The sequence below is a fragment of the Xiphophorus hellerii genome, chromosome 4 (assembly GCF_003331165.1).
Source record: "Xiphophorus hellerii strain 12219 chromosome 4, Xiphophorus_hellerii-4.1, whole genome shotgun sequence".
In the NCBI taxonomy this organism is placed as follows: Eukaryota; Metazoa; Chordata; class Actinopteri; order Cyprinodontiformes; family Poeciliidae; genus Xiphophorus; species Xiphophorus hellerii.
In genome coordinates this window covers 19,925,560-19,943,760 of record NC_045675.1, presented here as the reverse complement: position 1 = coordinate 19,943,760, position 18,201 = coordinate 19,925,560, and the positions used below count along the sequence as shown (strand labels likewise).

Sequence of the window (18,201 nt, the reverse complement as noted above, 5' to 3'; positions counted from 1 at the left end):
TGAGTGGTCTGAAACACAATTTTCATGTATTTTGGTGCTAAGTCATTCAGTGATTTCTAAGCTCATGGGAGTATTTTTAAAGCCTATTCTCTGAGCTACAGGAAACCAGTAGCTCACCTTCTGAGCTGGGGAGATGTGCTTTGTTTTCCTCGTTTTAGTAGAAGGCAAGCAATAAAATCACCTGTTGCTGTCTAATTTTTGACCTGTGAGAACACTGTGGCAGCAATCAATTTTACTAGAGATAAACACATGGGTGAGTTTCTCTTGATCTTGCTGGGACATTAGTCCTTTAATCCTAGAAACGTTCTTCAGGCGATAAAAGGCCGACTTTGTAACTGTCTTTATGTGACTCTGAAGGTTCAGGTCTAAGTCCATCACCACCTAGATTTCAGGCCTGGTCACTTGTTTCTAGCTGTAAAAGCTAAAGCTGCTGATTCTACACCGTTCCTCTGTAGATCCAAAGATAATAACTTCAGTTTGGTTTCTGTTCAGCTGGAGAAAGGTACGGTTCATTTTGCTTTGAGCAACTGTTCAGTGCCTGGGTGGGTTTGGAGTCACTTGGTGACAAAGCATTGCAGAAGTGTGTATCATCTGGTTCATTATGTTAACTAATATTTTTACTTGTTGTAATCTGAGCTAGTAGGAGCATGTAGCTATGAAATAGTAGTGGCTGCAGGATTGATCACATGTGGATGCACCACATGTGTCTGCTCTGAACTTACCAATTGGCACAAAGACGCCCCTATGTATATAAGATTTGAACCAGTGAAGTACTCTATATTCACTTCAATAATATGTCATGGTCAACAGTGCCAAATGCTGCGTTGAGGTCCAACAGAAATAACGCTGTGGTTCTTCCATATTCAACATCTGTGATGTACTAGCAAATATAATTAGAGACTGCTGACCTGGAAAGACATAGAAATTGGTTTGTTATCCAAGGACTTTAGCACATCCACATTTATAATGAATCTGTCATCAGTGTAAGGTGATTCATTTTCAGCCCATAATGAAATCTATATATTGTCCTTGTGTGGAACTCAGTGACTCATGGAAAGAAATGCATCTGTTAGATTATCCAGTCGTCCCCCCACACCTAAACATTTTCCTTTTAATCATTGTGTTGATCACTACCTAATTCAGAACTGGTCAGAGAAGTCGCTTGTATGTTCATCTGCAGTGACAAACAGTAAATGTATTGTAAAAGAGGATTTGTTTGATAGCAGAAGGCTAAGATACATTTAAATAAAATTGTTACTAATTAAGTCCTTTTTCCACATCTTTACTTTTAGGGAAAAGTATATAAATGCCACAGTCTGCAGTGTTGCTGGTCTTTATTTACCCATTGCCATGGTGAATCATAGTATCAAGGCTTCATTGACGATGGCTTTTTCCCCCCCATTAATGACGCACACGCTTGACTCGGAATGAACACGCTCAAATTTAACTAAAGTAAATTGGATTAGCTCAAAAGAAAAACTCACATAGCAGGTATAAGCACTTTAGAAAATGATTGCATCCATTTTTGGTAATACACTGCCTGATGTTTGCTCTCAAGACTTTTTCCAAATGTTTCTGTGTTGTCCTTGTTTATTCCATATGGCAGCAATAATGGGTGTATTCTTATTTTCCAAAGGGACTTACAAATTCAAACATATCTTATTTAATATCAGTCACAGACATATTAAACAAACATTAAGAAATCAAGATATCTTCCCACACATTTCTCACAGTAGCTTGGTCGAATTTTGGTCCATACATCCAGACAAAATTATGTTTTAGAGTTAAAATTGTCAGGATGAATGGCAGCCTTGCAACACAACCTGATGTCCGGGCTATACACCCCTACTTATATGTGTACGTACGTACATGGTGATGAAGATTCAGTATATTAGAATATTATTAAGAAGACACAGAAACTGATGTTTTTAAGTCTTCGTTTCTTTTAATTATGATAATTTGGAATGAAAAAATTACATTTAGAATTAGAATATTACAACAGACTAATGAAAAAAAAATGATATAGAAAAGTAGTCTTAATGAAAAGTGTGTTTAACCTCTGCTTAAAGGCTTTTTTCAAATGGTAAATGACCTCTTTAGCGCTTCATCAAGTGCAGAGGACCCCAAAGTGCTTCACACTACATCCAGTCATTCATGGAAACACTGACACTTCAAAAGATTGAGAATTTATTTTACAATTTATTTATTTAAAACAGGGACAATGCACAACATACAATAACCACAAGAGGAAAGATGCACTTTAGCAGGTTGTAGCGCTAATTGCTAATTTCCATCTGTAGTCCCCGACCCAGCTGGTGAAATTTTTTAAAAGAAGAAAATACATAAAAACAGCTGGACGCTATTGGGGCTTTTATTCTGACAAACCACCAGAATGCATTTAAAAATAGATAAATTGATAGATTGATAAAAGAATGACTGGTTCAAAGAATGTACCAGCTATTTATTTACCACAACTAATAAATCACCTGAAGCAAGCAAGTCTCTTTTAGTAAAAAAAAAGAAAACTAAACAAAAGACGAGCTTCTGTTTTTGTCCCTTTCCTTTTTTCTTCACTCACTGTAGATATTTTCATCACTTCTCCCCTGCTGAAAGCAATCAATCAGCATCTTGTCTTAGGCTTCAGTGACGCAGGTAAAGAAACTGAGGAGGTCAACACAAGGGAATATTGCAGGCTTGATTTGTAAAGAGGCTCCATCATCTTGAATGAACATAGCTCAAATCAAGGTTGCTGCAATAGATCTTGATGTCTTTCAGAGTTCTCTTACCTAGAATTACAATGTAAAATTAGTTTTTTTTTCTGAAATAGTACTCAAGATTGGATTAATAAAGTTAAAATTTGAGATCAAGAGCTATTATTAGGCTAACATTTTGCTGTTTTGGAAATGCATTTCATTTAGTTTGGGTCTGAAGATGGTTGTTAACCCTATAAGGTGGTTAGAGGAAGCTTAAGCAAGATATTGGGATTTGGAGCATTTTATCAAACAACTGTCAGACTATTCTGAATGACAAAAATGCATATAGATGCTGAGGAGAAATCATGTTTTTTTGCCATTTTATTTAAACAACCTTTTTTTCTCATTCACACTTAGTATTTTTCAGTAATGTGGTTTATTGGGCAAAGTTTTTCACAACTGACAGGCAACTATAATTAACTTTTGTACAACTTATTAGTCCAATCTACTGATACGACACTATAACTCAGGGGTGGCGAACACGCGGCTGTCGAGCCGCATGCGGCTCTCGACCAATAAGAATGCGGCTCTTTGCCTGTTACCATATTTTCTATATACTGTGGCTCTTTCCTCGTTTCATGTTTCTTTTCTTCTTTTTTTTTTTATATCTTAAACACACTTAAATCCATCAGGGGTTATTAAAAACAAATAATAATATTTTAAAATTAATAAATTAATTTGACAGATTGGGTGTTTTTTATGAGACGTAAGACGTAAGAGACGTAAGTGACCGCCAATCATATGCGCGGATTACGTCTCATGCCGGGAAATTAGGTAAACATTTTACATGCATGCAGACCGCAGACTTACCTTCTTTGTAAAAATGGCAAAATGCAAAGCTAAACGAAAATATGACGATGAACAAAGGACATTTCTGGAAGAATGGGAAGATGCTTACTTTTTTATTGAACGGAATGGCAAATCGCTCTGTTTATTATGCGATACCACGATATCACATTACAAGGCTTCAAACCTTCAGCGTCATTTTAGCACACTCCATGCTAATATTGACAAGGATTTCCCCAAAGGTACTGAACTACGGAAGCAAAAATTGAGCACATTGAAAAGCCAGGTAAAAAGACAGTCTCAAATGTTTCAGCAATTGACCAAGCGTGGAGAAGCTGTGACACTTGCATCCTATAAAGTGGCATGGAATATTGCCCGTGCTAAAAAACCATACAACGAAGGCGAGTTTTTAAAACAGTGTTTTGTAGATTTAATTGACATTTTGGCTCCAGATAACAAACAACTCAAAGATTCCATCACTGATCTCCAGATGTCACGACACACAGTTGAAACCAGAATATCAGACATAAATAATGCGCTTGAATCTGATCTACATGCAGACCTGAACGCATGTGCTTATTTTAGTGTAGCATTAGACGAGTCATGCGACATACAGGACAAGCCACAGTTGGCAATATTTGTACGAATGATTTCTGAGGACTGCGTGGTGAAAGAAGAGCTTCTCGATATTGTCCCATTAAAAGACAGAACTCGCGGCACTGACTGTCATATCTGCTTTAACACTACGAACCCACATGCAGAACACAACTCGGGATGCGAAAGATCAGTTAAAGTGATTTATTTACAAAAGATTTCCAGGGTAGGCTCTCAGTCATCGAAGGGACGGCGACAGACAGGTAAGTCAGGACTTCTGGGAACAACAACAGATCGGGAGGTGAGTTCAGGGACCGTGGGGATTTTCCAGAGCTCTAAAGTTGTATGCTTACTCGGGGAGGAGAATAAACAACGGCGTGGCCAGGTGTGGAGGCGCTGGAGGTGGAGGTTGTGCTGCGGTGGAGGGCGGACAGGTAATAGGATCCAGACGGCGTCGCAAGGGAAACTCGGGACTACAGCCAGACTTGACGTTGCAGGAACAGCATTACTGGCTAACACTCAAGCGTTGGTATGCTGGCAGTCGCCGTCTCTTGAAGTCCCGCTGACGAGTGGATTGGGAACCGGTGTGACGTGACGTCAGCCCTTCAGTCCTCCTATCCTAGCCTCCATGGTGCCATCTGGTGGCGATGGCAAGCCATAGGAATGAAAAAAAAACAAAAAAGGCAAAACAAAAAACCCCAACTCCTGACAGTACCCCCCCCCCTAACGGTCGCCACCTGGCGGCCGAGACGACCTGGCAGGCAAAGAAGAGCGATAATCAGTGATCAAATCCAAATCCAAAATGAACGAACCAGGGACCCAGAGGCGCTCCTCCGGGCCATAGCCCTCCCAATCAACAAGGTACTGCCACCCCCGACCCCGCCGACGGGAGTCCACAATCCTGCGAACAGTGTAAGCGGGGTGCCCGTCAATGATACGGGCGGGAGGAGGGGGTTCAGGTGGAGGGCACAAGGTGCTGGTCTGGAGAGGCTTAACTTGAGACACATGAAAAGTGGGATGGATCCGTAGCGAGTCTGGGAGACGGAGACGGACAGCTGACGGATTGATTATGGATTCCACCTCAAAAGGTCCAATGAACCTAGGGGACAGCTTCTTTGACATGGATTTTAACTGAATGTTCTGAGTGGATAGCCAAACCTTCTGACCAGGAGAGTACACCGGAGCCGGAATCCTTCTGCGATCAGCGAAACGCTTGTTCTGAGTTGAAGTTCTATTGAGGGCGTTGATGGTTGATCTCCAGACGTTCTTGCAGCGCCGGATGTGGTGTTGGACAGAAGTAACGGAGATCAGATCCTCCTCAGCGGCAAGAAGTGGGGGCTGGTATCCTAGGGAAACCTCAAAAGGAGATAAACCAGTAGCGGCAGAAACATGGCTATTGTGTGCATACTGAACCCATGGCAGGAAAGTACTCCAGTCAGATGGATTGGTGGATGAGAAACAGCGGAGGACCGACTCAAGTTCTTGATTCATTCTTTCCACTTGACCATTGGTCTGAGGATGATAACCAGAAGTTAGAACTACTTTGGCCTTGAGAGCAGCACAAAAATGTCTCCAAACTTGGGACACAAACTGTGGACCCCGATCCGAAAGTATCTCAACTGGGATGCCATGTAAACAGAAGACATGTTTAATCATCAACTGAGCGGTCTGAAAAGCACTGGGGAGCTTGCGAAGGGGAACTAAATGACAAGCCTTGGAAAAACGGTCTACGATGGTGAGTATAGTCGTCATCCCTTTAGAGGGAGGTAACCCAGTGACAAAATCAATGGCAATGTGAGACCACGGACGCTTGGGAACAGGTAGTGGTTGAAGGAGTCCTGATGGGGGCTGATGAGAGGACTTGTTCCGGGAGCAAACAGCACAGGCTCGCACATAGTCCTTAACATCCTTATGGATGGATGGCCACCAAAACCTGCGGTTTATTAGAGAAATGGTGCGACTCGTACCTGGGTGCCCTGAAAACTTAGAGGCGTGGATCCAATGTAGAAATCTGGCTCGGACAGCTGAGGGAACAAAAAGTTTATTAGCTGGGCAATCAACAGGTGTAGATTCAGAGGACTGAGCCTGCTTTATGAGATCCTCAATCTCCCAGGTGACAACACCCACGGTGCAACTGGGGGACAAGATGGTCGCAGGAGTCTTGTCTGAGTTATCAGCAGCATATTGCCGGGACAGAGCATCTGGTTTCAGGTTGCGTGAGCCTGGGCGGTAGGAAATGGACAGGTTAAATCTTGAAAAGAACAGAGACCAACGGGATTGACGTGGATTGAGGCGTTTTGCGGATTGAAGGTAGGAGAGGTTCTTATGGTCAGTCCAAACTAGCACTGGATGTTCGGCACCCTCCAACCAATGTCGCCACTCCTCCAGGGCCAACTTGATGGCCAGAAGTTCCCGGTCCCCCACATCGTAATTCCGTTCAGCAGGGGATAACCTACGGGAAAAGAAGGCACAAGGATGTGTCTTATTATCAGTGCTAGATACTTGGGACAGAGCGGCTCCCACTCCTGTATCGGACGCATCAACCTCCACAATAAATTGTCTGGACGGGTCGGGCTGAATCAGGACAGGGGCAGCAGAAAAAAGAGACTTGAGTTTTTTAAACGCTGCTTCAGCTGTGGGTGTCCACAGGAATGGAGACTTTGTGGAGGTTAGAGCGGTTAAAGGAAGAGCTGTTTGACTGTAGTTGCGAATGAATCTTCGGTAGAAGTTTGCAAAACCTAAAAATCTTTGGAGCTGTTTACGTGTATCAGGGGTCGGCCATTCCACAACTGCTTTAATTTTGTCCTCTGTAGGGCGAACCTGTCCGCCCTCAAGTATAAAGCCCAAGAAGGACACTGATGATTTGTGGAATTCGCATTTCTCTGCTTTCACATAGAGTTTATTCTCAAGTAGTCGTTGCAGAACCCGGCGGACATGGTGTTTATGTTCAGTTAAATTCTTGGAGTAAATGAGTATATCATCCAGATATACAAACACGAATATATTCAAAAAGTCTCTTAAAACATCATTTACCAAAGCCTGAAAGCAAGCTGGAGCATTGGACAGGCCGAAAGGCATAACTAAATATTCAAAGTGTCCCAGAGGTGTCTTAAAGGCCGTTTTCCACTCATCACCCCTTCGAATGCGAAGCAAATGGTAAGCATTTCTTAAGTCTAGTTTGGAAAAGACCGTGGCCCCATGGACAGGCTCAAACGCAGACGACAACAGAGGTAAAGGATATTTATTTTTAACTGTGATTTGGTTTAGCCCACGGTAATCTATGCAAGGTCTCAGTGTTCCATCCTTCTTGCCAACAAAAAAAAATCCAGCCCCCAGAGGAGAAGAAGAAGGTCGAATTATACCTGCTGCCGAAGAGTCCTTAATATACTTCTCCATAGTCTCCCGCTCGGGCCGTGAGATGTTATACAGTCGACTTGAGGGTAACGGGGCCCCTGGGAGGAGATCTATGGAGCAATCATAAGGTCTGTGAGGAGGAAGAGAAAGAGCTTTAGCCTTACTAAAAACAGGAGCCAAATCGTGGTAGTCAACAGGGATGGACGATAAATCCAAAGGATCCACTTCTTGTTGTTCTGCCGGTGGCGGACCTGGGGGAACAGCAGACCGGAGGCAGGTGGAGTGACAGTTAGTGGACCATGAAACAATGTTCTTATCTGACCAGTTTATGTGAGGGTTATGTAGTTCCAGCCAATCAAAACCTAGGACGACAGATGATGTGGCTGTGGGAAAAACAAAAAAAGAAATCAATTCGTTGTGGTTACCTGAACTAACCAGGAGAAGCGGTTTGGTCTTGTGAGTTATGGGTGGAAGTGATTTTCCATCTAGAGCAGAAACTCTAAGAGGAACTGGTAACTCGACAGTCTCAATTGACATCTGTTTAACCAATTCAGAGTCAATTAAGGTTCGTTCACAACCAGAATCAATCAGGGCTGTCAAAGGAATGGTCTGGTTATTGTAACTAAGGTTTGAAATTATCGAAAAGCGAGGAGAAGCTTGAACATGTCGGTCCACCAGATCTCCCCCCTCTACTGGCGGACTAGGGGGTTTAACTGAACCGGACAGCTAGCAATGAAATGTCCGGGCGCGCCACAGTATAGACAAAGGCGAGACCTCATCCGGTTTTGTCTCTCTTCGGGGGATAACCGTGTACGTCCAAGTTGCATTGGTTCTGGTTCAGGTGAGTTGAGTGAGGAAAGGGTTGGGGTCACAGGAGCAGAAGTCTGTACGTTTCTGGTAGATGAAGTTCTGCGGCTCCTCTCCCTGTTACGGGATCTGATCCGGTTATCTAACCGAATAGTTAATTTTATCAGATCTTCTAAGGAATCAGGCTCATCGAGCGTTGCCAACTCATCCTTTATCGAGTCACTGAGAGCGTGAAAGTAAGCGCTCTTTAAAGCTGCCGGGTTCCAAGCCGAGGCTGCAGCCACTATTCTGAAGTCAATTGCAAAGTCTGCTACAGATCTTTGTCCTTGTTTTAATGACCATAACTCTCGGGAGTTAGCGGTCTTGTCAGGGTCACAAGTGAAGACCTGTTTGAAGTCCGCCAGGAACTCTGTGAATGTACAGGCAAAATTAGTGGGGTCAGGAAACTTCGCCTCAGCCCAGCTAAGAGCTCTACCTGACAGGTGAGCAATTATAAATGCAATCTTGGCCCCATCGTTAAGAAAGCTCTGAGGAGAATGATTGAAAATCAATGAACACTGCATTATGAAACCCTTACATTTGTTAGAGTCACCATCAAACCTTTCTGGCGAGGGTGGGCGGATCTCCGAATACATGGCGCGGCTCACTGGAGCAGGATCGGGAGTAGGGTCCGGAGCGGCGACTGGAGGCTGTTGGGATGAAGTCTGCAGAAAGTTAGCTATTTCTTCAAGCCGACGGTTCGTTTCTGCTTGACTGGCGCTAAGATCACGAAGGACCTTTTCATGTGACTGAATCGCTGATTGTTGTTCAGCTAAAGCCCTTCTGATTGTGTCTGCTGGGTTCGGTTGTTGGCTTGAGTGTTCTGTCATATCTGCTTTAACACTACGAACCCACATGCAGAACACAACTCGGGACGCGAAAGATCAGTTAAAGTGATTTATTTACAAAAGATTTCCAGGGTAGGCTCTCAGTCATCGAAGGGACGGCGACAGACAGGTAAGTCAGGACTTCTGGGAACAACAACAGATCGGGAGGTGAGTTCAGGGACCGTGGGGATTTTCCAGAGCTCTAAAGTTGTATGCTTACTCGGGGAGGAGAATAAACAACGGCGTGGCCAGGTGTGGAGGCGCTGGAGGTGGAGGTTGTGCTGCGGTGGAGGGCGGACAGGTAATAGGATCCAGACGGCGTCGCAAGGGAAACTCGGGACTACAGCCAGACTTGACGTTGCAGGAACAGCATTACTGGCTAACACTCAAGCGTTGGTATGCTGGCAGTCGCCGTCTCTTGAAGTCCCGCTGACGAGTGGATTGGGAACCGGTGTGACGTGACGTCAGCCCTTCAGTCCTCCTATCCTAGCCTCCATGGTGCCATCTGGTGGCGATGGCAAGCCATAGGAATGAAAAAAAAACAAAAAAGGCAAAACAAAAAACCCCAACTCCTGACACTGACGTAAAAGAAGCAATGATGGAAGTATTCAAAACAGCGAATATGTCTTTAGAAAAACTCACCGCAATAGCCACGGATGGAGCGCCATCGATGATTGGTTCTGTGAACGGCCTTGTGGGCCTTTGTAAGGGTGATGACCTCTTCCCCGATTTTTGGAATTTTCACTGCATCATCCACCGGGAGCAACTCGTGTCTAAAACACTGAATTTAGACCACGTCATGAAACCTATGATGGAGATTGTGAACTACATCCGCACGCATGCCCTTACTCACCGACAGTTCAAAAATCTCATTGCTGACCTAGACGGTGGCCAGGTGACTTGCCACTGCACTGCGCTGTAAGATGGCTCTCAAGAGGTAAAGTGGTTTCACGCTTTTTGGAGCTTTTGGAACCAGTAAAATTGTTTATGGCAGAAAAGAACAAAAGTTACCCTCAGCTCTCAGACCCCAAATGGCTTATGGATTTGGCTTTCTTAGTGGACATGCTTTCACACTTGGACAAACTAAACCTGGACCTGCAGGGGAAATTAAAAACTCTTCCTGATCTGACACAAAGTGTATTCTCCTTTGTTAACAAGGTGAAGCTGTTCAAAGTGCACATTCAAAATGGCAATCTGTCCCATTTTCCTTCATTGCGCAGCGCCCAGCAGAAGGCTGGCATTAGAATGAATATGGGTCAGTACGTGAAAATGCTTGCGCAACTGTACGGGAGCATTACTTCGCGTTTTGAGGACCTGCAGCAGAAAAGACCACAGATCGCTCTTCTCATCGACCCTTTTAATGCAGAGGCAGACTGCCTCAAATCCCCGCTTGTCACTGATGAGGCAGCGAGTGAACTGGAGATGATTGAGCTACGCGAGGATGATAGACTGAAATCTCTTTTGAAAGAAGGCCCTGTTGCGTTTTGGAGAGTTGTGCCAACTGAAAAATACCCGTGTGTAAAAAGAGCCGCCCTCAAACTGCTGTCGATGTTCTCCTCAACATATGTCTGCGAATCCCTGTTTTCTACCTTGAAACACGTGAAGTCCAAGCATCGGTCCGTTCTGACTGACACTCACGTAAAGGAACTGCTCCGAGTGGCTACAACTGAATACCAACCTGATTTGCAGAGGATTACTAGAAACAAGAGATGCCAGAAATCCCACTGAGATTATCACCCCATGACCTCCAGCAAGGTAAGAAACTCTGTGATGTAGTTTGAAAAAAATACCATCTGACTAAACATGCCTGTGTGAATATTTCAATATTGATCAATTTACATTATACAGGCCCTATCTATGTATCTGAAGTGTGTTCATTAGTTGCGTGTGTCAGAGCGAGGGATAGAGAGAGCAGTGCCTGTGTGTGTGTGGAGAGGGGGGTGTCTGACCTCCAGGGTAGTTGCTGTATTACCTCTGGCTAAGCTGCATTTGATGTGTGTGTTGAGGGTGGACACTTGAGGGTTATGTTGTAAGAAGAGGAGTGTGTTATTAGAAAAATATATGGTTTTAATTATGTGTGTTGGGGTGCGCATGTGTGTGTGTCTGTCTTGGCAGGTCAGCGCGTGGTGTGGCTCTTGGACTTTCACGGTTAAAGATTTCGGCTCTTTGTGTCTAACTTGTTCGCCACCCCTGCTATAACTAAAAGAGTATTTCTGATGTCATTGTTGTCGATGCTAAATAAAAACTAACTCGGATCTGTTAAGCAATTATGAGCCCACACTTGAACTTCAGCACATACACCACTAAAACTTGTCCTTTTTAATAATATAAGACCTTACATAAGGCATTTATATCTCCAACTCTGTGTCTAAACCCCATAAAGAAGTTAATAATTTACAAATGTTACATAACTGTTTTGCATATTTTTAAATACTTTCAATGCTTTCGGAAACATGTAAAAGAAATCACAGTGTGTATTAGAAGGAATGTTTGTTATCTATAGTGGAGGCTCACATTACATGTTCCAGTGATGGACCTTTCAGGGTTTTGTAGAAGCTAATAAAAGACTACCAGTGATAATGTGGGACTTCAATAGAATAAAATAACTTTTTTAAATGTCAAAAAAGTTGCAGACTGTCTTCTCATCAGTATTTTCCTGTGTTCAGGGCTGTGAACATTGCCTGATGATATACAGTGTACTCTGATATTGAAATGAGTTAGGCACCACAGTAACAATAGCTGAAATCTACAAATACTTTTCACACCCTCCAAAAACTCATAATTGCCTATTTTTGTAGTTCAACACCAAATAGACCTTAATGCGCATGAATATGCTTAGTGGAAACGATGTTGGCACTACCACAGAAGCTAACCTCCATTGTCTTCCTTAACTCAGCTCTTGAGATAAGGATGTTCAATTGGCTAGGAGTACAGACAGTCAGCAACAAGGGAAATAAGCCCTTCAGTGTTGCTAACACTCCTACTGAATATATTGACTGTAATTAAATCGTATATACATTCTTTTGAAACCTCTCAAACTTTTTAAATCCATCTCCTAATTCTGCTGGACCTTCATCTATAACATTTTGTTGTACCTGTGCTTTACATTGTCTTTACATACTTATAAAAACAACTACCTCACATATTCTTCATGGTATTTTTTACAGATTGTTGGCAATCCATAAAGTTTTAGCATTGAAGTATTTCTCTGGCTAGGCATAGATTATTTTCTCCACACAAATGTTTAGTTAGTCTTTCACAAACTTGGTCATGATGACTTATATAACATACCTAAAATAAACAAACTCAAAGATTTGCATATATGATGCTGTCTCTCTCTTTTTTCCCCCCTTAGTTGTGGAGTTGACAAACTATTTGAAAACTCTGAAGCACAGAAATGAAAGGAGGTGTGGTTAAAATCTTTAGTGACTGCCATACATCCTTTAGGGATGTTGTGTTTGTAACCTGTTTCCAGGTTACAAAAGCTGACGTCACACTCACTGCCGGCAGCAGTGCAGGGTTATAAATACACCTGCATGTATCAAAATAACACTCGTGAACTCTGTGGGTAGAATGTAGATACTGCACATTTATTGCCACCAGTGTCCTGGACACATACTACTGGCACATAAATTGCAAATCACCATTGTTCCTTTTTGACAAGTAAGCGAGACCAAAATAATTTTTTTCTGGACTGAACATAATCGGCATTGCAGAATCACTATGTGGTGGACAGCCTTCATCATTCATGCATTTGTGCTAAGATGACCCCTGTTGGCTTAGAGTTATGTCATCAATAGATATACTTTGCAACAACTTTCTGCATATGACAGGAATCTATCGCAAGGTCACATAAGGCTCCACTTAATAGTGTCAATTACATGATCAGGATTATCACTTTGTTAGTGAGCTCTGGAGTAATTCTATTTGAACTATTGTATTTCTCTTTGCTTGTCCTTAAAGTTTGAATGTCAACAAGAGAGGCATTGATGTTTGGTATGTGTTTCTGCTGCCTAGACTTTGTAAAATGTGCATGGTTGTAGGATCTTGCCAATGTTCTCACGCTCGTGTTCAAACTATTTTTGAGTCAGCTGCTCCCAAGCGTTCGCCCCAGCGTTTGACTCATCATCCTACAGTTTTGCACCAAAGTCCAATAGGTGCTGAAAAATTGCTGATAAGCTTGTTTTACTGCTGTAAAAGAAGTTGTTATTGCTTTTATAGTGCTATTTTACAAGGAATTGACTTAGGTAATTTGTGTCTCCTTATCCATGTGATGTTGCTAATGGAGAATGTCTTCATGTAACGTTTTCTCAAAGCATACATCATTGTTCCTGATTCATGTTCTTTGTCAGTTTTGTCCCACCTTTTGAATGAGAGCTTTATCTAAGATCATCTATCGGGCACAATTTGTGCAGTTGCAAAACTTTGGCCGTTTGTTCTCATGTTTGGCCGCAACAGGACCTGGAGGCCATTCACAGAGTGATGAGGGAGGGAGGTCAGACAAGCCTTTTGGCTGAATAGAGGCTGAAGCATTTATTTGTAACCTTAAAACCTTCCAAAGACAAATATATTAGGATTTCTGGGGATTCAACATTGTAAATAAATTTCTCTGATTGCCCTATGTTGGACTGTCAACACCTTTTAACCATCTTTTAACCCACTTATGTCAATATAGAAAAAACATCACTGCAGTGAGATGTCTTTTAGCAATATCTGCAAATTCTTTAAAGAAAAAATGTACCATTTAATGTCTTGTTATGTCCTATTATATAATTTAAAAAATGTATGGAAACTCTGGCTGATGGATCTTATTCCTCCTTTTTTGTGCTCCAGTGAATGGAATATTCATCTTCTAATCTTACTTAATTTAGTTTTGTTTATAAAGTAAACTGAATCCTAATAAGGAATGCATTTGATTTCAAGGATGAAGCTACATAAAAGTTACACTAAGGTCAATGAGAAGTTTTCATAAAACGCTGATTTAGATGTTTCATTTAGGCTTAGACCCAATGTTAAAGTGGTGTAAGCTCAGACTTGAATTTAAGAATTAATTAAGTTAAAAAAGTCAGTAAGTTATATACATTATTATGATATTGCAGAACATTGTAATACTTTATGTGCGCTGTGTAGGCTCTGCGTTTTGAACAAGATTCATTCTTCAAGTCAGCAGAGATGAAGTTATGTGTTTTTTCATAAAAGTTAAATATTGTGATTTCTAATTAGAATTACACTCCTATATTGCAAAGAAACAGCATAATGCTACCAAGCTTGACTACCTTACCATTTTTTCTAGGGGGGGGGGGGGGTGTTTTTGAACAAAAAAAAATTATTTATTTTTTTGTTCATTTTCCCAGCTGCAAATTTTAGCTGAAATTGAAGGTGTCCCTTTTAGAGTAGAGGCTTTTTACTTGGTGACCACTCTGTACACAATGTCACTAGTTCTCTGAGTTCATGCCAGCTTTGCACCATAATGGGTGTTAGGTTCTTCATGAATATCCTAACCAATTTAATTTTTGTTTGAGGTAGACAATTGAACCTACCTCTGCACCACTGGTGCCCATAGTTGGTCCTCGAGGGCCGGCATCTTGCATGTTTTTTTTCTCTCCTTGGTTTAATGCACCTGGATCCAAAGGTTGTTACTGCCACCAGGGAGAGAACTAAAACATGTAGGATGCCCGACCGACTTTAGGCACCACTGCACACATTGGTAAAGTGCTGGTAAAACAGCATAGTTGTGGTGTGGTATTAAAATGGTTCCAAAAGATTTTTTCCAGCATGTGTAGTTCTCCTCATAGATATCCACATAGTTTCAGAGACTTTCTTATTGTTCTAATGCTGTGTTAGATGTGTAATTTGAAACTGAATTTCCAAAAAATCGATTCAGACAGATGCAGTAAGTAGACTAAATGTTGTGAAAGTTGTAGAATTAAGTGGTGGATGGCATTTGTTAAATAAGTGAGACACATGGTACAGTACAACACGTGTTTTGTGAAATGGTTCTCTTAGTCTTTAAATACACAAAATTCAGAAAAATCCATTGGTATTGGCTTGTGCTGTTAATGCTAACATGGCTGCTGAACACAAGCGTTGTCATGTTCCATTGGCTTCCCTTCTTGCTACAGGAACACAGAAGTTGGATCCGTGTTCCAACTTCTGGAGCAAGATGGCATGAGTACTGGGTTATCTAGTGTGTTCTATAATACAAATCCCTTTCCTCCTAAATAAACTACTCCCTTCACAGAATTATGATCAGTAATGAGAATTGAATGAGCTTTGACTATGGCACGATAAAAGGTGTTAGAGAACTTTCCGGTCATATTTCATAAAAATGTAGGTTAAAGTATAAATATATATGCCTGTGGGCATAATTTCAATGCTGTTGTTGAGAGAATAACCACAGTTAATTTAAACATGTTCACACAATTCTTATTTCTAAAAAATATATTTTAGTTGCATGTTGAGCAATTATTTGACACAGACAAAGGAAAGGTTGAAATAAATCACTAGCATCACCAAATTAATGTTAAATACAATTCTATGAGTGTATGTAACCTTTGACCACAACTGTAGGATAATTAGTAGAATTGGGGGTTTTTTCTAGAGAAATTTTGTCCAATTGTTAATGTAACTTTGCCAAATTTTCTTCATCCTGTATCTTGTTTGTATGCTATGTCTACTGCACCAAACAGCAGGATAAATTTAGAAACGGGCTTCAAAGAAACAGCAGAGTCATGATCAGTGCAGGACAACTTGACCTCCAACTGTCAACATAAATACTCTCCAGACAAAATCCAGGCTAAATAAAATGTTGTAAAAGCGAGACAATAAAACGTTTCTAAGCTCTTACCAGAAACGGCTTACAGGACCGCGTTTTATAATGAAACCCCAAATAAGTGAAAAAATGGTTGGGGGAGTGCTGATGTGGAGGTGAGGAGGGAAAACAACAAAAACTTGCCATAGATTTTTCAAGGAAATACCACCGTGAGAGATGGTGAATAACAGCAGCAAAGCAATGGAAGGCCCCAGTAGCGTGGGTGAGATGCTCCCTTGCCATTTTATCTTCTGTGGGTTTTGAAATAAAGGACCTGCCAGCTTGTGTTCTTTTCTTCAATGCCCATAGTTAATCTTAAGAGAGGTGGAGTCATTGAAATATACATAAAATGTTAAGATTGAGTTAAATTTAAGCATAGTTTTTAATATCTCAGGGGGCCGTTTGCCTTATAGAAAAGAGTTGAAAGTAAAAAGGGAGTTTATTCCAAATGTTTTAATTGCAATAAATGTCTACGAATGTAGTGTATTAAAGTGTCATTGTTATCTGGAAACATTAATTGAAATAATCTCCAGCTGACAGATTGAAGGTGAAAGCAAGATCCAGTGTCTGCAAGATAGACATTTTAGGCATTTCTTTTTATGTTAAATAATGAGTAGAAACACATGGGTTACAATTTGTTAATGTGTACCTTATAAACCAACCCATTCTTGTAGAATGAAAGAGAGAACATTTACAAAACTGGAGGTTGTTTTGAATGCTCATTGTGGTCTTGCTTACACATGGTAGGCATCAACTAAATCAACAAGCTTTTTTCTTCCAGATGGAGTTTTGTGTGTTGAGAGCAGTGACTCAGTGTATGTGCGCAGGTTGCTAGTTGCTTCAAAGAATGGTCAGACATCAGATTTAACAAGGCATGATAAAGTGTCCTGTTACATTCAAAGGGAAGGTTCAAACTCTAATTGAATAAAATCTTTTTTTTTTTCTTTTTTTTTCGCCACCTTGGACTGTTATTTATCCATCTGAATTGTTTTGGTGTCGCTGAGCGCCTAAAATATTGGCCATTGTGTTTTCTTTAATAGATGTAGATATAGAAGGGGATAGAAGAAAATAGATGTGCAGTTCATGCTTTGACAATAAAACAACCTTGTAGACATTTTTAAGGCAACGCTACAGGGGCAATTATTCAGAAAGGATAGTACTCTCTGGGTTGAGAGTCAGTTTCTTCCTCAAGTGGAGGAGGCATCTTGGTCTTTGATCATGTGTGATGATAATGGACAGAAAATTAATAGATCGATTAGTGCCTCACGCTATTTCTGATTTAGACATAGGGTAAGAAGTTCTAGTATTCAGGTGCAATTTTTGTACAAGTCCTTGTGGTTGTTTTAGAGATCTTCCAGATATAATGGACTGAGCTACGGCCAAGGGACTAACCCAGAACTTGGTGAAGGGATTAATCTCCCAAGTAGAAGTAGGATCCTTCTAGGATGCCCTGGATCCTAGAGGGATCCAGGATCCAGACCTCTGCAAATTTGCTTTTGAGTGCCTCTACTGTGACTTTAAAATGAATTACTTGATGAGAGAATAAGATTAGAAACATCATTAAGTCACACTCATTCAAATAAACATGATACATACCTGAAAAGTAAATGTAAATTAAGCTAAAAGCATATAACTATAGCAAATAACTAATTATTGTTCTCCCTTCAATCCTCCACCAGTGGTCGTGTGAAACCGCTGCTCGGCCGGTTCAGTGAGCTTGAAGCCTTGCTGTCTAACATGAACATTAAGTCAGGCAGCATTGATGCTGTCCTGTTGGACGCAGGCTGTTCCTCCATGCAGATGGACCAGGCAGAGAGAGGCTTCTCCCTCAGCAAGGATGGACCTTTGGATATGAGAATGGATGGAGAGAGGTAGGACATTTGCCACATGAAGCAGTGGTTACTTTTGGAGCTGCTGGATTATCAGAGCCAGTAGAACCTTAAGATTGCTCACTGATGCAAGGACCTTTTAGTGAAGTTAAATGGACTTACAATAAATCTATAAATTATTCCTTTTATATCCTATTTGATTTAATAACTACATTTACTGTTTAAAATGGTAAGTATAAACAATCCATTTATTCAGTGATATGTTGCATATACATTTAGGTATGTATATGCAACATCTACATATGATGTACATGTATGCATACATATGTTTATGCCACATGTACAGCTCTGGAAAGATGAAGAGGCAACTTAAAATGATCAGTTTCTCTTTTCATCGGTAT

At 41.2% G+C, this 18,201-nt stretch overlaps 1 protein-coding gene across 2 annotated transcripts in view; it reads left to right on the top strand.

Annotated features, from left to right (window-relative positions):
- Positions 1-18,201, top strand: part of mettl15 (methyltransferase 15, mitochondrial 12S rRNA N4-cytidine) — a 65,157-nt gene that overhangs the window by 33,811 nt on the left and 13,145 nt on the right. Inside the window, exon 4 of one of the 2 annotated variants that reach the window (XM_032561099.1) lies at positions 17,651-17,842. The exons of the other annotated variant lie outside the window; for it this stretch is intronic. Coding sequence (XP_032416990.1) covers positions 17,651-17,842 — 192 coding nt within the window. The remainder of the gene's footprint in view (positions 1-17,650; positions 17,843-18,201) is intronic. 2 annotated transcript variants of the gene reach the window in all.